At 37.8% G+C, this 16,935-nt stretch overlaps 1 protein-coding gene across 1 annotated transcript; it reads right to left on the minus strand.

Annotated features, from left to right (window-relative positions):
* Nucleotides 1–2,413: 2,413 nt before the first annotated feature.
* LOC106155955 (bile acid-sensitive ion channel) lies at nucleotides 2,414–15,841 on the minus strand. Its single transcript, XM_087012399.1, has 10 exons — nucleotides 15,528–15,841; nucleotides 14,786–15,094; nucleotides 13,814–14,153; nucleotides 12,528–12,653; nucleotides 10,717–10,869; nucleotides 4,866–5,013; nucleotides 4,562–4,618; nucleotides 4,206–4,359; nucleotides 3,602–3,693; nucleotides 2,414–3,217 (listed from the first exon to the last, which is right to left on the minus strand). Exons 2-10 carry the CDS (start codon nucleotides 15,082–15,084, stop codon nucleotides 3,060–3,062), a joined length of 1,527 nt encoding a protein of 508 aa, XP_086868525.1. The 5' UTR covers nucleotides 15,085–15,094; nucleotides 15,528–15,841; the 3' UTR covers nucleotides 2,414–3,059.
* Nucleotides 15,842–16,935: the final 1,094 nt, after the last annotated feature.

Genomic DNA, 16,935 nt, shown 5'->3' on the forward strand with positions numbered 1-16,935 from the left:
CTTCTTTATAAGTTAGTTGTATGATAATGTTATTTTGAATGCCTGTACGACCTGTTACGTCCTTTTGAATAATAATATAAGTGATATTGTTTGTTTTAGCAAGATCAATAAGCGTATTTTTACTTTTACACAAAATCTTTTTCATCGAATATTGTTATAATATAAGATGCATAGTTCAAATAGTCATAAAACAATATTTAACTTCATGTTGTCAGCATTATGAATAAAGTAGGCCTACCAGGTGTTTCTTGACTGATACAGCGCATTTTTGCTTCAAGTCGTAGTTCACAACCAGCAGTAGTATGATTAGAGTGGTTGCAAAGAGTGAGAACAGATGTATTCCTAATGTTCGCCTCATATCCAAATATCGCACAGCTGCAAATAACCTAGGATCACAACCTACAAATATAAAGCAAATAAATATATAAACAAACTAGTAGCAAACATCGCATCCTTATACTCCTGGATACGGTCTCACAAGATGAATGGACCATTTCGGTTCGAGATACCTCCTTAATTCCAATTGAAGAGAAAATAAAATTTTGACACAAAATAAGGCCTGACTCAAGAACTATATGTGTCCATCAATACTTTGTGCAGCGGGTTGTCTCAGTTTATATAAATATGTATAAATAATAATCTTTGTGAAGCACAACATGGAAACGGACTTATCAAAGGTAAATTATATGTCTGGTTTCGCATAACAGAAACCCTATAAATTTCTTCCATCGATCGCATCTGGAATACTATTTGATGGCTAGAGCACTGTTACAAATATTATCCAATGCAGTTAATGTAACATTTACAGCTTGGCACCTGTACCATATTTGATGGGCTCATTTTAATCGAAAAAAGATATGTAGTGATTCTTTCAGCGTAATATTTTGAGCGTCTTCCTATTCTTTTCATGTAGAGGTCACAATGTCAACAATTACCTACCCCCAGTACCACTTCGGGTACTCAGGCCGTGCAATGGTGTCAGCGTGGAATTCAGTCTCCTTAACTTGGTTTTCTGGTTCCAGTGCCCGGTAGTATTGATTGTGGACAACTGAATTATGTAAGACTTGAAATCACTCCTACCCTTGTTAACACCTTCCCTACACATAACATACTGTAACAATTGAAGCACCTTTGCAAAAAAGAATAATAAAATAAAATAAAAATAACTTACCTAAGCTTGTCAGATTGTCACATCCACGCCGTCTCGATTGATTGAATTGCCTTCAGAGAAATAATTCAGTGGAGAATGTCGCAGCTGTATTATAGGCACCTCATATAGAATACAATATTAATTGTATTTTATGTACCAGCAGGTACCGTTGAAAATGTACATATGGAAAATGCTTAAGAACGTGACATTAAATCACAAAACAAAACGCAAAATTACAAAATGAAAATTATTGACGTGATGTGTCTGTACATAAAAATGTGCTTGGTGATCGCAGAACTTGACTTAATATTTTTACGAGTCCCTATGATTCATTTTATAGTAGGAGACACTGGGTTATATCAGAATTGAACTAAGTAGAATGTGTATTCTCTCAAAGGTGAAGACACTGTGCATTGCGATAATTCCGCCATTCGTTTGAGTTATTATGCTATAGGCCTAATGAGTTATTATGCTGTAGTACATCATCCCACCATTTAGAGCCGCGCAGTATATAATGATAATCTTTCTTTTTATAATTTGTTTGACACACTTCTTAGCGGTGAAGGGCCCCCAAAACTTTTGGTATTTTAGAGGGCAAACGGTGCCATTTGGTACGGTTTAGAACTATGATTCAGCTAGTCAAAATTCTAATTTCAAGAAACCAAAAATTGAAGGGGGGGTCAGGGATCCCCTGACACCACCACCCCCCAAACGGCCACTGAACAAACGTCATTTTCATCAATGTGACATCCGAGTGTGATGTTCTGTATATTTCAAAGATTAATCATTGACATAATTTCTACCAAAACTCGTCAAGTCATTTATTTAGACATTTATTTAGTCATGTTATTATTTAGACAGAGCGAAACGTGAAACGTCGGCCGACCTCTGTCTCCCCAGAGAACTCACTAGTATGCGCTGTTATATGTCTTCTACGACAGCAACTGTTACTGTACAATGGACAGCCGCAGAAAAGTATTGTTACTGTAGAAAATAAAAACAAGATCATTGTCCAGTAAATCCATCCCTTTGATATACTTGTAGGCATCTTTAAACAAAAACCGAGTGCAATGAAATTGATAGTAGACTATAGGTTCACCTCTTTCTGTTTGATGTTCTTATATTCCACTTTTAACAGCTCCAACAGAAGCCAATTTCTGCTGTAAACGTTATTAGCTAAATTAATATTCATTATATTATATTTATCGATTTATCCGTCACAATAATGCACAAACAGTAGGTACAAGTATTAAACTACAGGAGTGTTGATCTAAATGGACACCTTTATTGATTTATCACATATACATACAAGTTTGAACCTTAACGTGCTTCACAAGAAACACTGTATATAAAAATAGATATCAATTCATTGTGCTATAAATACAAGTTAAGTGACAAAGCGTATGATTTTAAAAAAGCGAAATCAACAGATCACCACCGAGGTGGGGGAATAGGCCTCACGACAAATAACGACAAATATACTTGAAGTTGGGCATCTATTGACTATTGTCTCGGATATAACGTGCCTCTATATTAAAAGTACCGACTTATGAGATTCATTAAACTTTGGCATTGATATGCGTGTTTTAAACTGGGTTTAAAAAAACATTCTGCGGTGTAATTCTTACGTTAAGTTATAACGGGCTCTGTTATGTCTGACTCAGAAGTTCTTGGTCCGACTCGATCACGTCCCCGATTTCATTTCAACACAAAAAAGGACTATGAAACACAAGCGTCCATACTTATAAAAATCCATGAATGGAGTGCATGTACTGGCGATCCTTTAAAAGGTATAATTTAGCTTATCTAAGAATTAAATTTTCTTAAGTCTTCTTACATTTATTATATTAAACATAAAACTGTACAGTTTGTATTAAATGGCATTCATTTGTTGCTGCCCCATTAGAGATCACGGATTTTTGTTCGTGTTGATTTTTAGGACATTCACCTTCTTGTTCGGTTTTTTTGACAGAAGAGAGATAATGCGAAGTACTCCAAACTCCAGGAACTCCACAATCGTGAGAAGACTGAAGCCCATAAACAGCCCAAACTGACCACCGATGTCACCTGAAAGTGGTGAAAGTAGGCTAATATCCCAGACGACAGGGAAATCAGCATTGGGAGGAGGGGGTCTTGTACACCACCTCAGTCAATCAATCAATAAATAAATATATAAATAAACTAGAACAATAAATAGATGAACTAGAAAATTAACTGAACAAACGTAAAACCAACCAATTATCCTATGAATGAATAAATAGATAAACTAGAAAATTTAATAAATAAACGTAAAAAGGTACAGAATTTTGAGGTAAGCACGTTCAGGAAAATGCCTACCTGTAAATCCGTTTTAATGTTCGATATAACTTTTCACCTTTACAGTGGTGAGTCAAATTTACCAAGTGATGCTTAATATCGTTTTAATTTTAACAATTAATGTGAAGGACTTACTGATGATCCCTGTTACTTCTACAGCCTGCATTTGAACACTTTCAACGTAGTTCAAACTTTCGAAATACACGTCAATGATGACGTAGTTCTTCCTGAAATTTAAGTTTAAGAAGTAAAAATTAAAGATTTTGGAATGTAGGGGAGACCGGGGCTAGTTGGATCCCGGGGTAAGTTGTCCCCCCCCCCCCCCCCCCCCCTCCCCCCATCACATCTCTTTAATATAAATCTACCATCCTCCATACTACAACAGAAATGCACTATTGCTTTCGCAGGTAGAAGTTTCTAATTAAAATAACATGCAGCTAATAAAACCTTTCAAAGACTCACTGCTAAATTAATTTGCTTCTCCTTGGTTAAAGGAGTAATTGTTATCTTATTAAAAGTTGTAACATTACAAAACACCCGCCATTTAATACATTCACTTCACCTGATGCACGCTTCTACTTTTAACCACATTTTCGTACACGCCATCAGCTTTTAACCACATTTTCGTACACGCCATCAGCTTTTAACCACATTTCCGTACACGTCATCAGCTTTCAACCACATTTCCGTACACGTCACTATATTTGTCGCACAATCCCACGCAAGTCATTTCCCTTACCTGGCATTTTCCACTGTTGTGCCAAGTTCTAATGCTAATTCTGCCCTTGTGCTTTCACTGGGAATGGCAGCGTAGGACAATGAGGTTTCAAATAAAACGCTGGAGCACGGCACCTCGCATTCGCACATTTCGGAAAAGGATCGCTTGATTTCCCCTGGAAAAATCAATAAGATAACATCATTGGCGTGAAAATGAGCTTGACAAAAATGGCTCTCGTTTTTATTTACACTGGGTCATTCATCTCAAAGAAAAATGCTTAACATATGGTCTTGTTGTTAATACCAAGCTTAAGCTAAGGACCCTACAGATATTGAAAAATGTTGTACCTTGACATTTGTGATATCACGCGTTCTTACCCATGAGTGGCCGGATGCATGTCAACATCACCTCCGGAGAGCACGTGGCTCCTGGACCTACGAAAAAAAAAACAAGGGAATTTCTATTATAACTAAAAGTGTTATTCAAGGTATTATCTCTCACACACACACTCTCTCTCTCTCTCTCTCACACACACACACACACACACACACACCCACACACACACACACATAAACATGAGCTATTTCTACTTGGCAAATGCATCAGTTAAGATCCACCTCTCTCTCTCTCTCTCTCTCACACACACACACACACACACACACACACGGGTTATTTCTATACCTGGCAAATGCATCAGTTTACATCCACATCTGTTCATCATATGACCCAGCTTACACTCGGCCACGCAGCCAGACATGGTGTACACAGAGTGGTAGTCTAACGTGGAAGAGGCATTGCAGTCTCCATATGGAGGCTCCATTGTGGACGACTGGAAGTACGCAACAGAAGTAGGTTTGTGAAGACTGAATGGCAGCTTAACCTCTACTCACTATGCATGTTTTTATCTTTAGAGGGTGTTAAATAAAACAGTTTCTGTCATGTGCAACACTATATATCATTTTATTTTTTTAGCAAGCAACTCTAGGTTTTTAGATTTTAAGGGTAGGCCTATCGTTAACGACATTTCTGTAGCTTTCGTCCGTTAGCTGCATTCCTTTCCTTTACTCCTTATTGCATAGGGGAGAGCGGGGTGGGTTGGAACGCGGGTAAGTTGGAACATTGGCTTTATTTCTTAAATCACAAGACCGATCATGTGCTCCTTCAGCATAAAAATGTCACGTGGCATGGTCATTCATCCGGTAAACTTGTGGAAGTTTCGAAAATGCAGTAAAAGTTTTATGCGAAAAAAACTTATTTTCGCTACTCGAAGTAAGTTTTCATATTTTTGACATTCATCGTACTGTAAACTAAAGTATAAGGATTATATCACTGAAATTGTGCATAGCGTTTAGGACCACCTTGATGTTCAAAAGGCTGTTGTTTTTTTAATCACTTCCCACGTGTTAAAGAAATACAGTGTCATAAGTAGGCCATGACGTCATGGGGGCTGGTCGGAACATTTGACATGGGGCCAGTTGGAACACTGTCAGGGGTGTTCCAACCCACCCCGCACGGTGTTTTTCATTTTTTAAACCTCTCTAAATGTTTTAATTTCAACTTTGAAGAGAGTAGTAACGTAGTAACCCAGTACAACTCCAACTGGAGACGGAATCTAGCTGATAGAACATCTCCAAGATGCCGGAATGTACATGCGTGTAGAAGATACAAGGGGGGGGGGGGGGGGGTCATTGCTTGTTAAATCAAGGAGTTATAACTCCTTGGTTAAATGCAGTTCCTAGCTGTTTGGTCTAAAGGGGTCTGCATGCCCACTGTTGCTTTTTGCGATAAATTGCTTTTAGATGTGGAAGGAAATGTTGATTATTACTCTGCTTTTCGCGGCAAAATGAAAATATTCTAGCTGAGAGCCTATGTTATGGATAAACTATACAACACCAATTCTGCCGATGTAGTTTTTAAATGTTTTGTGTAATGGATTGGGGGTTGCTGTTAATGTTTAGTGAACGACGGTACAAAATCCGCCAGAAAAGACAAACATTCACCTCGTAACTTAGACAAAGATTCAGTTGAAATCTCAGTTGCCCTCACCGGAAGAGGTGCTACAGCACGCTAAAGCTCACTTAAGAAAAACCCCAAACAGCTCAAGTCCAGCAATAATTAGACCCTTTCCAAAGGCTCACCGTCGCATTCCAAAGATTAAAAGAAGAAAACGATGCAGTGCAGTACTAACTGACACACCTGAAAATGAGCTACTCGAAAAAGAAAAGGCCAAGCCCAACAAAATTAAAAAGGACAAGCGCAACAAAAATAAAAAACAGTTTAAGATTTCTAGTCGATAGAGAAAATCAAGAAAAGGGAAATTAAAGATGACCAGCGATTCTGAGTCAGAAGAAGAGTGGCCATGTCTGGTTTGTGGGGAGCCGTTCATTAACAGCCGACCAAAAGAGCAATGGGTTAAATGCATTGTTTGTCTAAAGTGGTCACATGAAGACTGTACAAAGGTTGACCAAGTGTAGGGCCTACATATGTCAGAACTGCGATTTTGATTCTGAGTTGTTGAGTTGAAAGAGATACAGTTTTCATTTGTAGGTCTAACATACTGTTGTTAATAGGTTGAGTTATATGAGTTCAATTTCTTTTCTCTTAAACTACACCACTTTTGTTATCATTATGAAATGAAGTGTAACTGGATATGGTTTATACATCGAAAAGACTATTTGAAAGCAAATTGTAAAAGTAAAAAATGCTTACAAACTATGGAGATACGAATACAAAGTAACACGTACTTGTTGGGAAATTAATATAGATAAACCTACTCTTAAAATGAACTAGAGGATCAGAGAGGCGATACCGCCTCCGAATATTGTACCACCAGCTGGAGCAAGCGCATTCGTATAGACCCCCACATACACAAAATAAGGGACATAGCCACCAGTTTTGTGCTTGACAAGCTGTAAAAATGCAATCAACAAGAATTTTTAAACTATTGCAAAAAATATATATGGTACAATCAAATTTAAGTTCTTCGTAAGGTAGGTCAAGGGTCAATTTCAAGGTCACAGTAAATTGCCAGTATATGACTTCCTATTCAAGTTCAAGAGTAACTATGGACCTATCTCTGTCAAGTTTGAAGTTAAAAGAGAAAGAAATTAGCAGAGTTCAGTTCATGATAAAAAGTAGGTCAAAGGTCAATTTCAAGGTCACATTTAGATTGCCAGTATATGACTTTCTATTCAAATTCAATAGTAACTATGGACCTATCTCAGCCAGTTTTGGAGATAAAAGGAAAGCAAAATTTGCAAAATTCAGTTCATGGTGTAAAGTAGGTCAAAGGTCAATTTTAAGGTCACATTTAGATTGCCAGTATATGACTTCCTATTCAACTTCAATAGTAACTATGGACCTATCTCAGCCAGTTTTGGAGATAAAAGGAAAGCAAAATTTGCAAAGTTCAGTTCATGGTGAAAAGTAGGTCAAAGGTCAATTTCAAGGTCACATTTAGATTGCCAGTATATGACTTCCTATTCAAGTTCAATAGTAACTATGGACCTATCTCAGCCAGTTTTGGAGATAAAAGGGAAGCAAAATTTGCAAAATTCAGTTCATGGTGAAAAGTAGGTCAAAGGTCAATTTCAAGGTCACATTTAGATTGCCAGTATATGACTTCCTATTCAAGTTCAATAGTAACTATGGACCTATCTCTGCCAGTTTTGGAGATAAAAGGGAAGCAAAATTTGCAAAGTTCAGTTTATGGTGAAAAGTAGGTCAAAGGTCAATTTTGAGGTCACATTTAGATTGCCAGTATATGACTTCCTATTCAAGTTCAATAGTAACTACGGACCTATCTCAGCCAGTTTTGGAGATAAAAGGAAAGCAAAATTTGCAAAATTCAGTTCATGGTGTAAAGTAGGTCAAAGGTCAATTTTAAGGTCACATTTAGATTGCCAGTATATGACTTCCTATTCAAGTTCAATAGTAACTATGGACCTATCTCAGCCAGTTTTGGAGATAAAAGGAAAGCAAAATTTGCAAAATTCAGTTCATGGTGTAAAGTAGGTCAAAGGTCAATTTTAAGGTCACATTTAGATTGCCAGTATATGACTTCCTATTCAACTTCAATAGTAACTATGGACCTATCTCTGCCAGTTTTGGAGATAAAAGGGAAGCAAATTTTGCAAAGTTCAGTTTATGGTGAAAAGTAGGTCAAAGGTCAATTTTAAGGTCACATTTAGATTGCCAGTATATGACTTCCTATTCAAGTTCAATAGTAACTATGGACCTATCTCTGCCAGTTTTGGAGATAAAAGGGAAGAAAAATTTGCAAAGTTCAGTTCATGGTGAAAAGTAGGTCAAAGGTCACTTTCAAGGTCATAGTAAGATTGCCAGTATATGACTTCCTATTCAAGTTCAATAGTAACTATGGACCTATCTCTGCCAGTTTTGGAGATAAAAGGGAAGCAAAATTTGCAAAGTTCAGTTCATGGTGAAAAGTAGGTCAAAGGTCACTTTCAAGGTCATAGTAAGATTGCCAGTATATGACTTCCTATTCAAGTTCAATAGTAACTATGGACCTATCTCTGCCAGTTTTGGAGATATAAGGGACTAAATGTTATAATTTTGGAGTTACCATAATGTGCCTTAAATTTCGTACAGAAAAAATTAATTAAAATAAAAAAAATGTCATTTTGGTCAAAATTCTTGAAATAGGAGGTGCTCTGAAGTTTCAGAAGTTCAAATTTGATGAAATAATGTCATTTTTGAACACAAGTTGTCTGCTTTGCCAAGCCTTATGTTTTATTTTTCCAGAGTTCAAAATTTATTATCCATTACCGTACTGCACATTTTGCTTTTACCACCAATATGTACTTTTTGATACAGCGTAACTCGAAAACCGTATGGAATACAAAAAAACCGAGACCACCTCCAGTGTTGGGCTTTACATGCTCTACAAAATGCAAAAAAGAATGGGTCTCTAGCATTAACGGTTCCCGAATTAGAGACAGTTTTCAGTTTCGGTATCTTATGGCCGTTACTCCCGTGAAAATGCACCGATTGACCCCAAATTCATGGAGATGAAAGATGACCTGAAGGGTAACACCTTCCAATAATATTATTGGTTAAGTCTGTGTGGTGTCTGAATAACAGGGCAAAAAAAATTTTTTTCGTAAAAAATTTCATTTTTTTGAAAATTTTGGCCCATTTGACCTTGAAGTAAAGGTCAAAGGTCAAATCCAAGGGTATATTTGAAATCTACACATATGACTTTTGGAAAGCCGTCTATAGAAATTTTTCCCATAACTCCTTCTGTAGGGTAGATAATTAGCATTTAATTTTGCCATTTTTAGACAAGGGTGCATTGCAATGAGTGCCACACCCAGACCCCAATACCGACAAAGCCCAAATTTTACGTGGAACGAGTTGAGATTATAGGTGACCTAAATCCATGAGATGGGTACGGGGGCCCTTACCGTCTAGGAGGAGAAGCGGTAACGGTAGCCGTCCGGCGGAGCCGGCGGAGCCAACGGAGCCCGCGGAGCCGGCGGAACGATCCGGACGGGACCGAAACCATGTGTACCGCCAGCGCTAACGCTGGTGGTACAATTATACTTTGAATTTATATGCAAGCGTTCCAACTCGCCCTCTTGTTCCAACTCACCCCACTGCCTGTTCCAACTGACCCCGCGGGTGGGGTGAGATGGAACGTTTTAGGAGCCAACTTTGAGCATTTATTACTCTAAAATAAAAAGACCTACTTGATGTTTTATTTCATAGATAAGTGCGGCATATAATTTTCCCCTATCAGATTTTTTATTTTTTGTCCCCAAAGCTTTGACTGCTGAGATATCGCAAAAAAGGTGAAAACTGTTCCAACCAACCCCGCTCTCCCCTAGTCTTTAACCTATTTTTAAATTGTACTTTTAAAAGCTTTTAACACAGCGTCCCTTTTACAAGGTTACTGTATATTGTATATCTAATTTATTTGTCTAAAATTCTTATCATTTTTTTTTAATTCAATCCAAGTATGTGGTCTCTGGTGTACAATATTGTATGTTGTCTGCGTATTTCTGCACCGCATTCAATTAAAAAAGAACTTATCATTTACGAAATTGGTTCACATATGATAAGTCTGAAAAGATAGCTAAGCTTGCGGTTTATTCACGCGACCTTGGCAATTTGGGAGTCAGTGCGAAAAAAAAAAGAAACAGCCTTTTGAAGGTTATCAACATACAATTTAGATAACATATACACGCTTTTTTGAACATTTTTCTTTGCCCACATGAGTGTAGGGGAGACGAGGGCTAGTTGGAATTAGGATAACAGGCGAATCAATTTATACAGAAGTACCTAAGCCGTTGCGATGTACAAAATTTCATCACAAAGCAAAACCAAAGTAAAACCACTGAAGCAGTTAAAACATTTTTTTACCTAGTTGAATTTCAGCAAAGCGCACTTAATATCTAAACCTACTTTGTAATATCAAAACATGGTTTAACTGGAACAGCTTTCGCAATTTCTATTCGTGAACATCAGTTGAAACGGAATACTGTGTAATAAGACTGAAGAGGCTACCCACATCTTTCCTGATAAGGCCGGCATAGGCGTGGAATCCCGGGGGTACGGCGCGTCCATACGCCTCCACTGATGGCGGTTCAAACTGGCTGTGAACTTGGAAGAATATCCCGGCATCCATGCGGTCGCCACGGGACAACTTGTTAGAGTAGGAATCCTGGATGAGAAGAGACAAAAGGTAACACAATGTTAATTAAATGTACGGATTTCAGTTATATTTATAATAGACAGTCATAAGGTCAGTCCTTTAATATGCTTCATCTGTTTGGCACTTTGATGTAACTAACGAATTGTCTGATTTAATAAAGCAATCTCAGGAAAGAGCGCTTTAGATAATTTATCTGGAACTTGAAAACCGTTTGTAAACAAAGTGAACTTGAATTACTGAGTGAAAGACTGTTCAATACATGCAAAAATGTTCACATAACTGATGACTCTGATCACAGACTATACTACCTTCTAGAATCTATAGACAAACTAGCAAACATTCACCATGGAAAACTGAGTCTTTTAAAAGACCTTAAACCAATACCAAATGGGTGATTTTACTTTTTTTTTCTTAAAAATTGTTCTTATTTGTATAATGGAACATTATCTTGTTACTTAATATCCATCGATATCCTTATAGTTAATTATTAGTAATTTAATCTGATATGGCCACGATGCAAATTATGCCATTTGGCAATCCGTGCAGGGTTGGGAAATATTAGATTAGCTGTATATTTATTTCTTACAGCTGTATGGGTGTGAAACCATGAACCCGTTTCATTGAACGCCATCGAAAAAACTGCAGAGTTTAGCTTTCGCTAGCATAAGATTCAGATTCTTTCTTCGCCTTCAAATTTCCAAATACATATTTATTATGCCCCACAGATCCTTTGATTCTTGGTACTTTTAACCAAAATCAGTACTATGAAGTAGTAAACTTTCCCCTTTTCACGAGAGATACCGGTTGGTAAGTGCCCATGTTATATGAAGGGATGCATTGTACAATTGACGAGAATTCGAAGAAACCCGTTACATGCACACTGACTGGCATTAATTTCACTTTCACTTTCATGAAGTCGTTTTATTGCTATCTAGACATCGGGGCATGCTTAAAGTACTAATCGAATTGCCAATATGCTAACCCTGGAATGTCTTTACATGCTAACTTTTTTTTTACATAAATGCCTTTCTTGTGGCAAGCGCAGCGATATTAATTTGGCTGAGAGTATATTTCAAGATGGCTGCCAGTTCGTTAGCAAACAGACAAACCCGGTTTTAAAAGCATATCTGCGGAAAATAGCGGCAGTGGCATTGACTAAAACTACACTCTTGTCTAAACATTCAACGCCCATATTTTGAAAAGTCTCCCTTTGCACACCCTCTACCATGGCCACAGATTAATTTTTCATTAGATATTCGCGGATATGTCTCTGGTTAATTAATCCCACGATTCTCTTCTGTGCTGAGTTTTCCAGAAACACCCGTGAATATATAGTGAATAATCAATCTGTGACCCTGGTAGAGGGTACCCGCTGTAACTGCTGCCTAGAGCTCGTCCTACCTGAAGTAGCCCAAACACGCTAATGATGGAACTGAGGTTAATACCGACTAAATAAATTAATGGTAGTCTATTCAGCTATTGCACACATAAAATATACATGAGAAATTGATTTCCGTCCCGAGTTCAAAAGATGAAAGATTGTCACAGCTGGGTCCAAGGCACTGGAAAATATTCATAATCTAGAGGTTGAGGTTTAAAGGCCTGAAAGGCAAAATGATGAATAAATAAATAAATAAATTTTAAAAAACACAAGCTTTGTCCCTTACCTGTTCGATGTCTATATGCAAGGTGAGACCGCGGCCGGCGCCAGCCTGGTCCTGATATCTGTGCAGTGCACCGTTACCGTTGAAGGTGTAACAGTTGCCAAACTGGGTGAACACGTGGGTGAAATCCTTAATAGAGAAAGAAAAAAAAAACAAGTAAAAAATGAGCTGATTTTCAAGTGTTCTCTTAGTATAAGAGTCCCCTTAGGTATTTGTTTTCGTTTCCGTGAAGGCCACCTTTTTTCCCCGATGATCCGTAAAGCACCCCTTTCCAATGATTCGTGAATGCGGCATTTTATTCCTCGTCCTTTGTGAGCTGTGGTCATTATACTAAGTGATTCGATAAAGATATATTACTGCGATTTGTCATTTTATTTCCCTTGTACCGTGAAAACTTCCTCCTCCCAAAGGGACCCATGTGTAATGCACGGATCGCGGATCCAGAATATTTTCTGACCGTCTTCCAAATTTTCTTTGTTGATCCATCCTCTATTTTTGACCGTCTTCTGACAGAAAAAATTAGATACCCGTTAATGTAAACTTGAAAATCTGACCGTCTTCCAGAAGACCCAGAAGACGGCCTCAATCCGCTCATTGACCGTCAATTATAGAAAATGTTGTCATTTAAGTCACGTCAATGACGCCCACATTGTGCGTTAAATTTGTGAGTATTATTATTATCATTATTATTATTACTATTATTTGACATGATGCCACATGCCTCACGTAGATCATATAGTTAGCGAGCGTCATCAAATAAACCGTTAAACTGGTCATTACGTGTCCTTTAGTGAAGGCCATCCAAAAGCGCGGGAGTAGGCCCTACAAAACGATGTGATCCAACGAGCGATCCCAAGTACTGTCAAAATGTCACAGAGATCTTTGTGAACATAAAAAAGCAGAGTCACTTTTATTTAAACAACTGTTTCATTTCGACGAAAACCGCGTGCGAATTAAATAAAGACCCAATCGTAAATACGAGTAAAGTGACCCTTGATGCAAATGTCAGTGGCTGAGTAGCTGCGTATATCGCACAATGTACCAGGTATGTGTGTGCTAAGTCTGCTCCCAGTTCTAAAATTTTATTTCTGTCGTAAGAAGTGAAATTCGTCAGTCTCTAATATGCAGAAAATGAATCATGACATAAATTAGAAACAAGTGAATCAAAACACCCCGAATGACAACGTTTGTGAGTTTGCAGCAACGTTGCTCAACACTTTTTTCACGTCAAAAATAAGATGAAAAGGTATACACTGCCCCTTGTGAATATGGTAACTAATTCTACTGACCTTTGACGCATTACACGGAAATCCTCTGAAGGAACACATCAAGTTTTCATCATTTAAAGTCCATCCTTTATCTTTTGTAAACTTCTCCAGGTCGAAACCTTCAGGGTACCACTGGTTTAGGTCGTGTATCAAGGCATTCAGGTCCTGTTCCAGGGTTCTGGCGCCGTCTGCATATATCTGATCACTGTACGGGTAACTGGCGCCACTATAGTCTTCGTCGCCGTATTCTGCATAGTCATATTCATAGCCATAGTCATCTCCGTATTCAAGACTGAATAGAATGTTTGCTGTAGAATTCAGGAATTTTTCGTCGTTTTCGGTTAGCAGCTCTTTTTTGTACCTGTGGCAAAATAGTATAAGGCTTAATTTGTGTGGAACGAGGCCGTTGCTTAGTTGTTTCAGACAAAGTTCGTCTAAATGTCACAGTCAGTGTTTATATTGTACAAGGTCGCATGCGCGCCTGTGATATTCACCACGACGCCATCTTTACCCACCCAGTTTACGCACCACTGGTTCGTTGGCTGAATTACAATGGAGCTCATATCTAGCCCATTGCACCTTTCGGCTGAAACGCATTGACTCTCTTTTTTAATATAATTGAGAGGTTTGCGGCCCCCCTATATTCAGTCATATATCTCCTTATGTCAATTTTGTTTGAATGTTCCATATATCACTATTGGAGAAATGAATATTTTAAAACTATAGAAATTGAGATATAAAATATAATTATTTCGGATTTCTTTCAAGCTCTTATATTCCCATTTCCCTCGAAGACGGTTTAAAAACTGGTAGATTGTAATTGTCTCATTAGTTTTGGGTGAGATTTCCGTTTAAATTGCATTGCTGATTAAGGGGGGATTCTTTACATCAAAAGAAAAATCGATACAAATGCTTTTAAAAGGTCTAGCGAGATCTAGATGATTTTAATCTTCAAATATTATCTGATGGGTTACGTTATTTAAATGTACTCACTTGTTCGCATTACAAATAGTAACCGCTGGAAATTGCAGCTTTTTCGGGAAAATCGTGCTCATCTTGGTGGTCGTGTCGTGTCTGAGAAAAGACAAAAAGCGGTCTCGAATATTGATGCTGGCTATAGAAAACCCAGCAAGGATTAACAACACCCAGAAAATCTTGAAAATCAGGTAACGGCTGCTGACCACCCGTGCGAATCCGTGAGCGGATGTGGACGAGGCGAAGTGGCCGAACGTTGCATCATCGTCCTCGCGGTCGTCGCTTTCTGACGCCTTTGGCGCACAGCAGCAACTCATGGTTTATGATCTGAAATTTAAGAGAATTGTTTGTATGGTGATTGTTGCTTAGATTGAGATCCGGAAGGATGGAATGTTTGTGAAAACGAGAACGTTTTGCGGAGATCATGGAGAACAGATATAAGTACAGGTAAGTACTTGAGGAAAGCCTACAACTATGCCAGTACGGGGAATATAAAATATAGTTCTCGCCTATTAATGGACCAGCAAACACACATGCACGGATAGCAAACAAGTCACAATTTCAATAAAAAGATATGCCGATGAAAAAACCAATAAGAAGAAAAACGTAAGAAAAATGTTTTTAACATTACAGAAAAAAAGCTGACAAGAGTATTCACCGAATAATGTGGCTTTGAAAAAATATTAAGAACATGCTAAAATACGTTAACCGAAGAAATAAAAAACGAAGAAGATTAAAATAAAAACAGGTGCTCACTTACTAACTGTAACAGTTTCAATGACGGTCCTTCAAGGCACAGTGTCGCTGCAAGTCCTCTCCCGCAAGATCTGTCAAAGTAACGAACTCGCTGGATATGTCACTCGGCCAGTTACGTGAGCAGGAACAATAGCGCGCCCCTTTGCTGACTGATGGTACTATACGACAGAATATGAAATATTCATGGACGAACGATTCAACCGCGGATGACTCACGGTGCCAATACTGTGAATTTAAAATGTTACGTAGCTTTTAGACATCAATTAAGGTAATTAACTAATTGTTATCTCACACCTGATTGGACCTTTCGGAAGTGGAATATGTGTTGTTTTCCCAGGATTGAGGTCTTTGATTGTTCTGTATGATAGCCTGGGCTCGAGTAGCACTGCGGTTATATAATATTTTTTCCGCATCACTTCAGTCATATTTAACGCGGCAGTTGCGCTATTCTTTGCGCTACTGGTGACATCGATTCCCAGAATCAAACACCCATAAGTGACATTTAAAGGCGAACAATCAATTATTTAAGAATACCGAATGTTATTGACGCGATCGTTATAAATATTGAGTGAGTGGACTGTGATGTATGTATAATTTTGAGAGAGAGAGAGAGAGAGAGAGATAGATACTATCAAAATAAATCAAGAACAACCTCAGCAACCAATATTTCCGACGCTGTGCCATGAAGTATCATCTGTATCAAATGTCAAAAAAAAAAAAAAAATGCCATAGCAATGTACTGTACAAGTTCGACAAATCTTGATTTGCAAATACATATGGATGAAGAGATTTCAGAAATTCAACCAAAATCAGTGGAGTCAAAAACTCTTGTTTTCATCAATATTATTCTTATTAAGGGAACAAAGGACGCAAAGCAGTAGGACTTGTTTCAATCAGTGTATGTCCATTTTTGAGGCGTAAAACCACACACTGATATTAGTCTACCCTCTACCGGGGCCACATATTGATTTTTCACTAGATAAACTATTCACAGATATTTGTCTGGTTTATTACATACACTTTCTCGTTTGAGATTTTTTGCACACACTTGAGCTCATCGCCGGGTGACCTATGGTTAAGAGTAATATCATACAAAAAGCTTGGGAAGGACAAAAGAAAAAAAAATACATTCTATGGAAAATTAAAAACTAACTTCTAGGAATCCAAAATGGAAATGTTTATTCATCCAAGTTAATTTCACATGGTATACTTATAATACAGTTAAAACTTTTCAGAAACTTTAAAAGGTGCTTACTGACACGTTTTTTTTACCATGTTTTTCTCGATTTTCTTTTGTCCCTAAACAGGCATTATGATGCAATTGTTTAATAAGAGAATTTGTCCTAGAGGACAACTGCAAATAAATTTTGGATTGAAAAAGACCAAATGTTGGCATTCAAATTAAAACAATA

The sequence above is a fragment of the Lingula anatina genome, chromosome 5, assembly GCF_051362555.1.
Source record: "Lingula anatina isolate TDL-2025a chromosome 5, LinAna3.0, whole genome shotgun sequence".
Lineage (NCBI taxonomy): Eukaryota > Metazoa > Brachiopoda > Lingulata > Lingulida > Lingulidae > Lingula > Lingula anatina.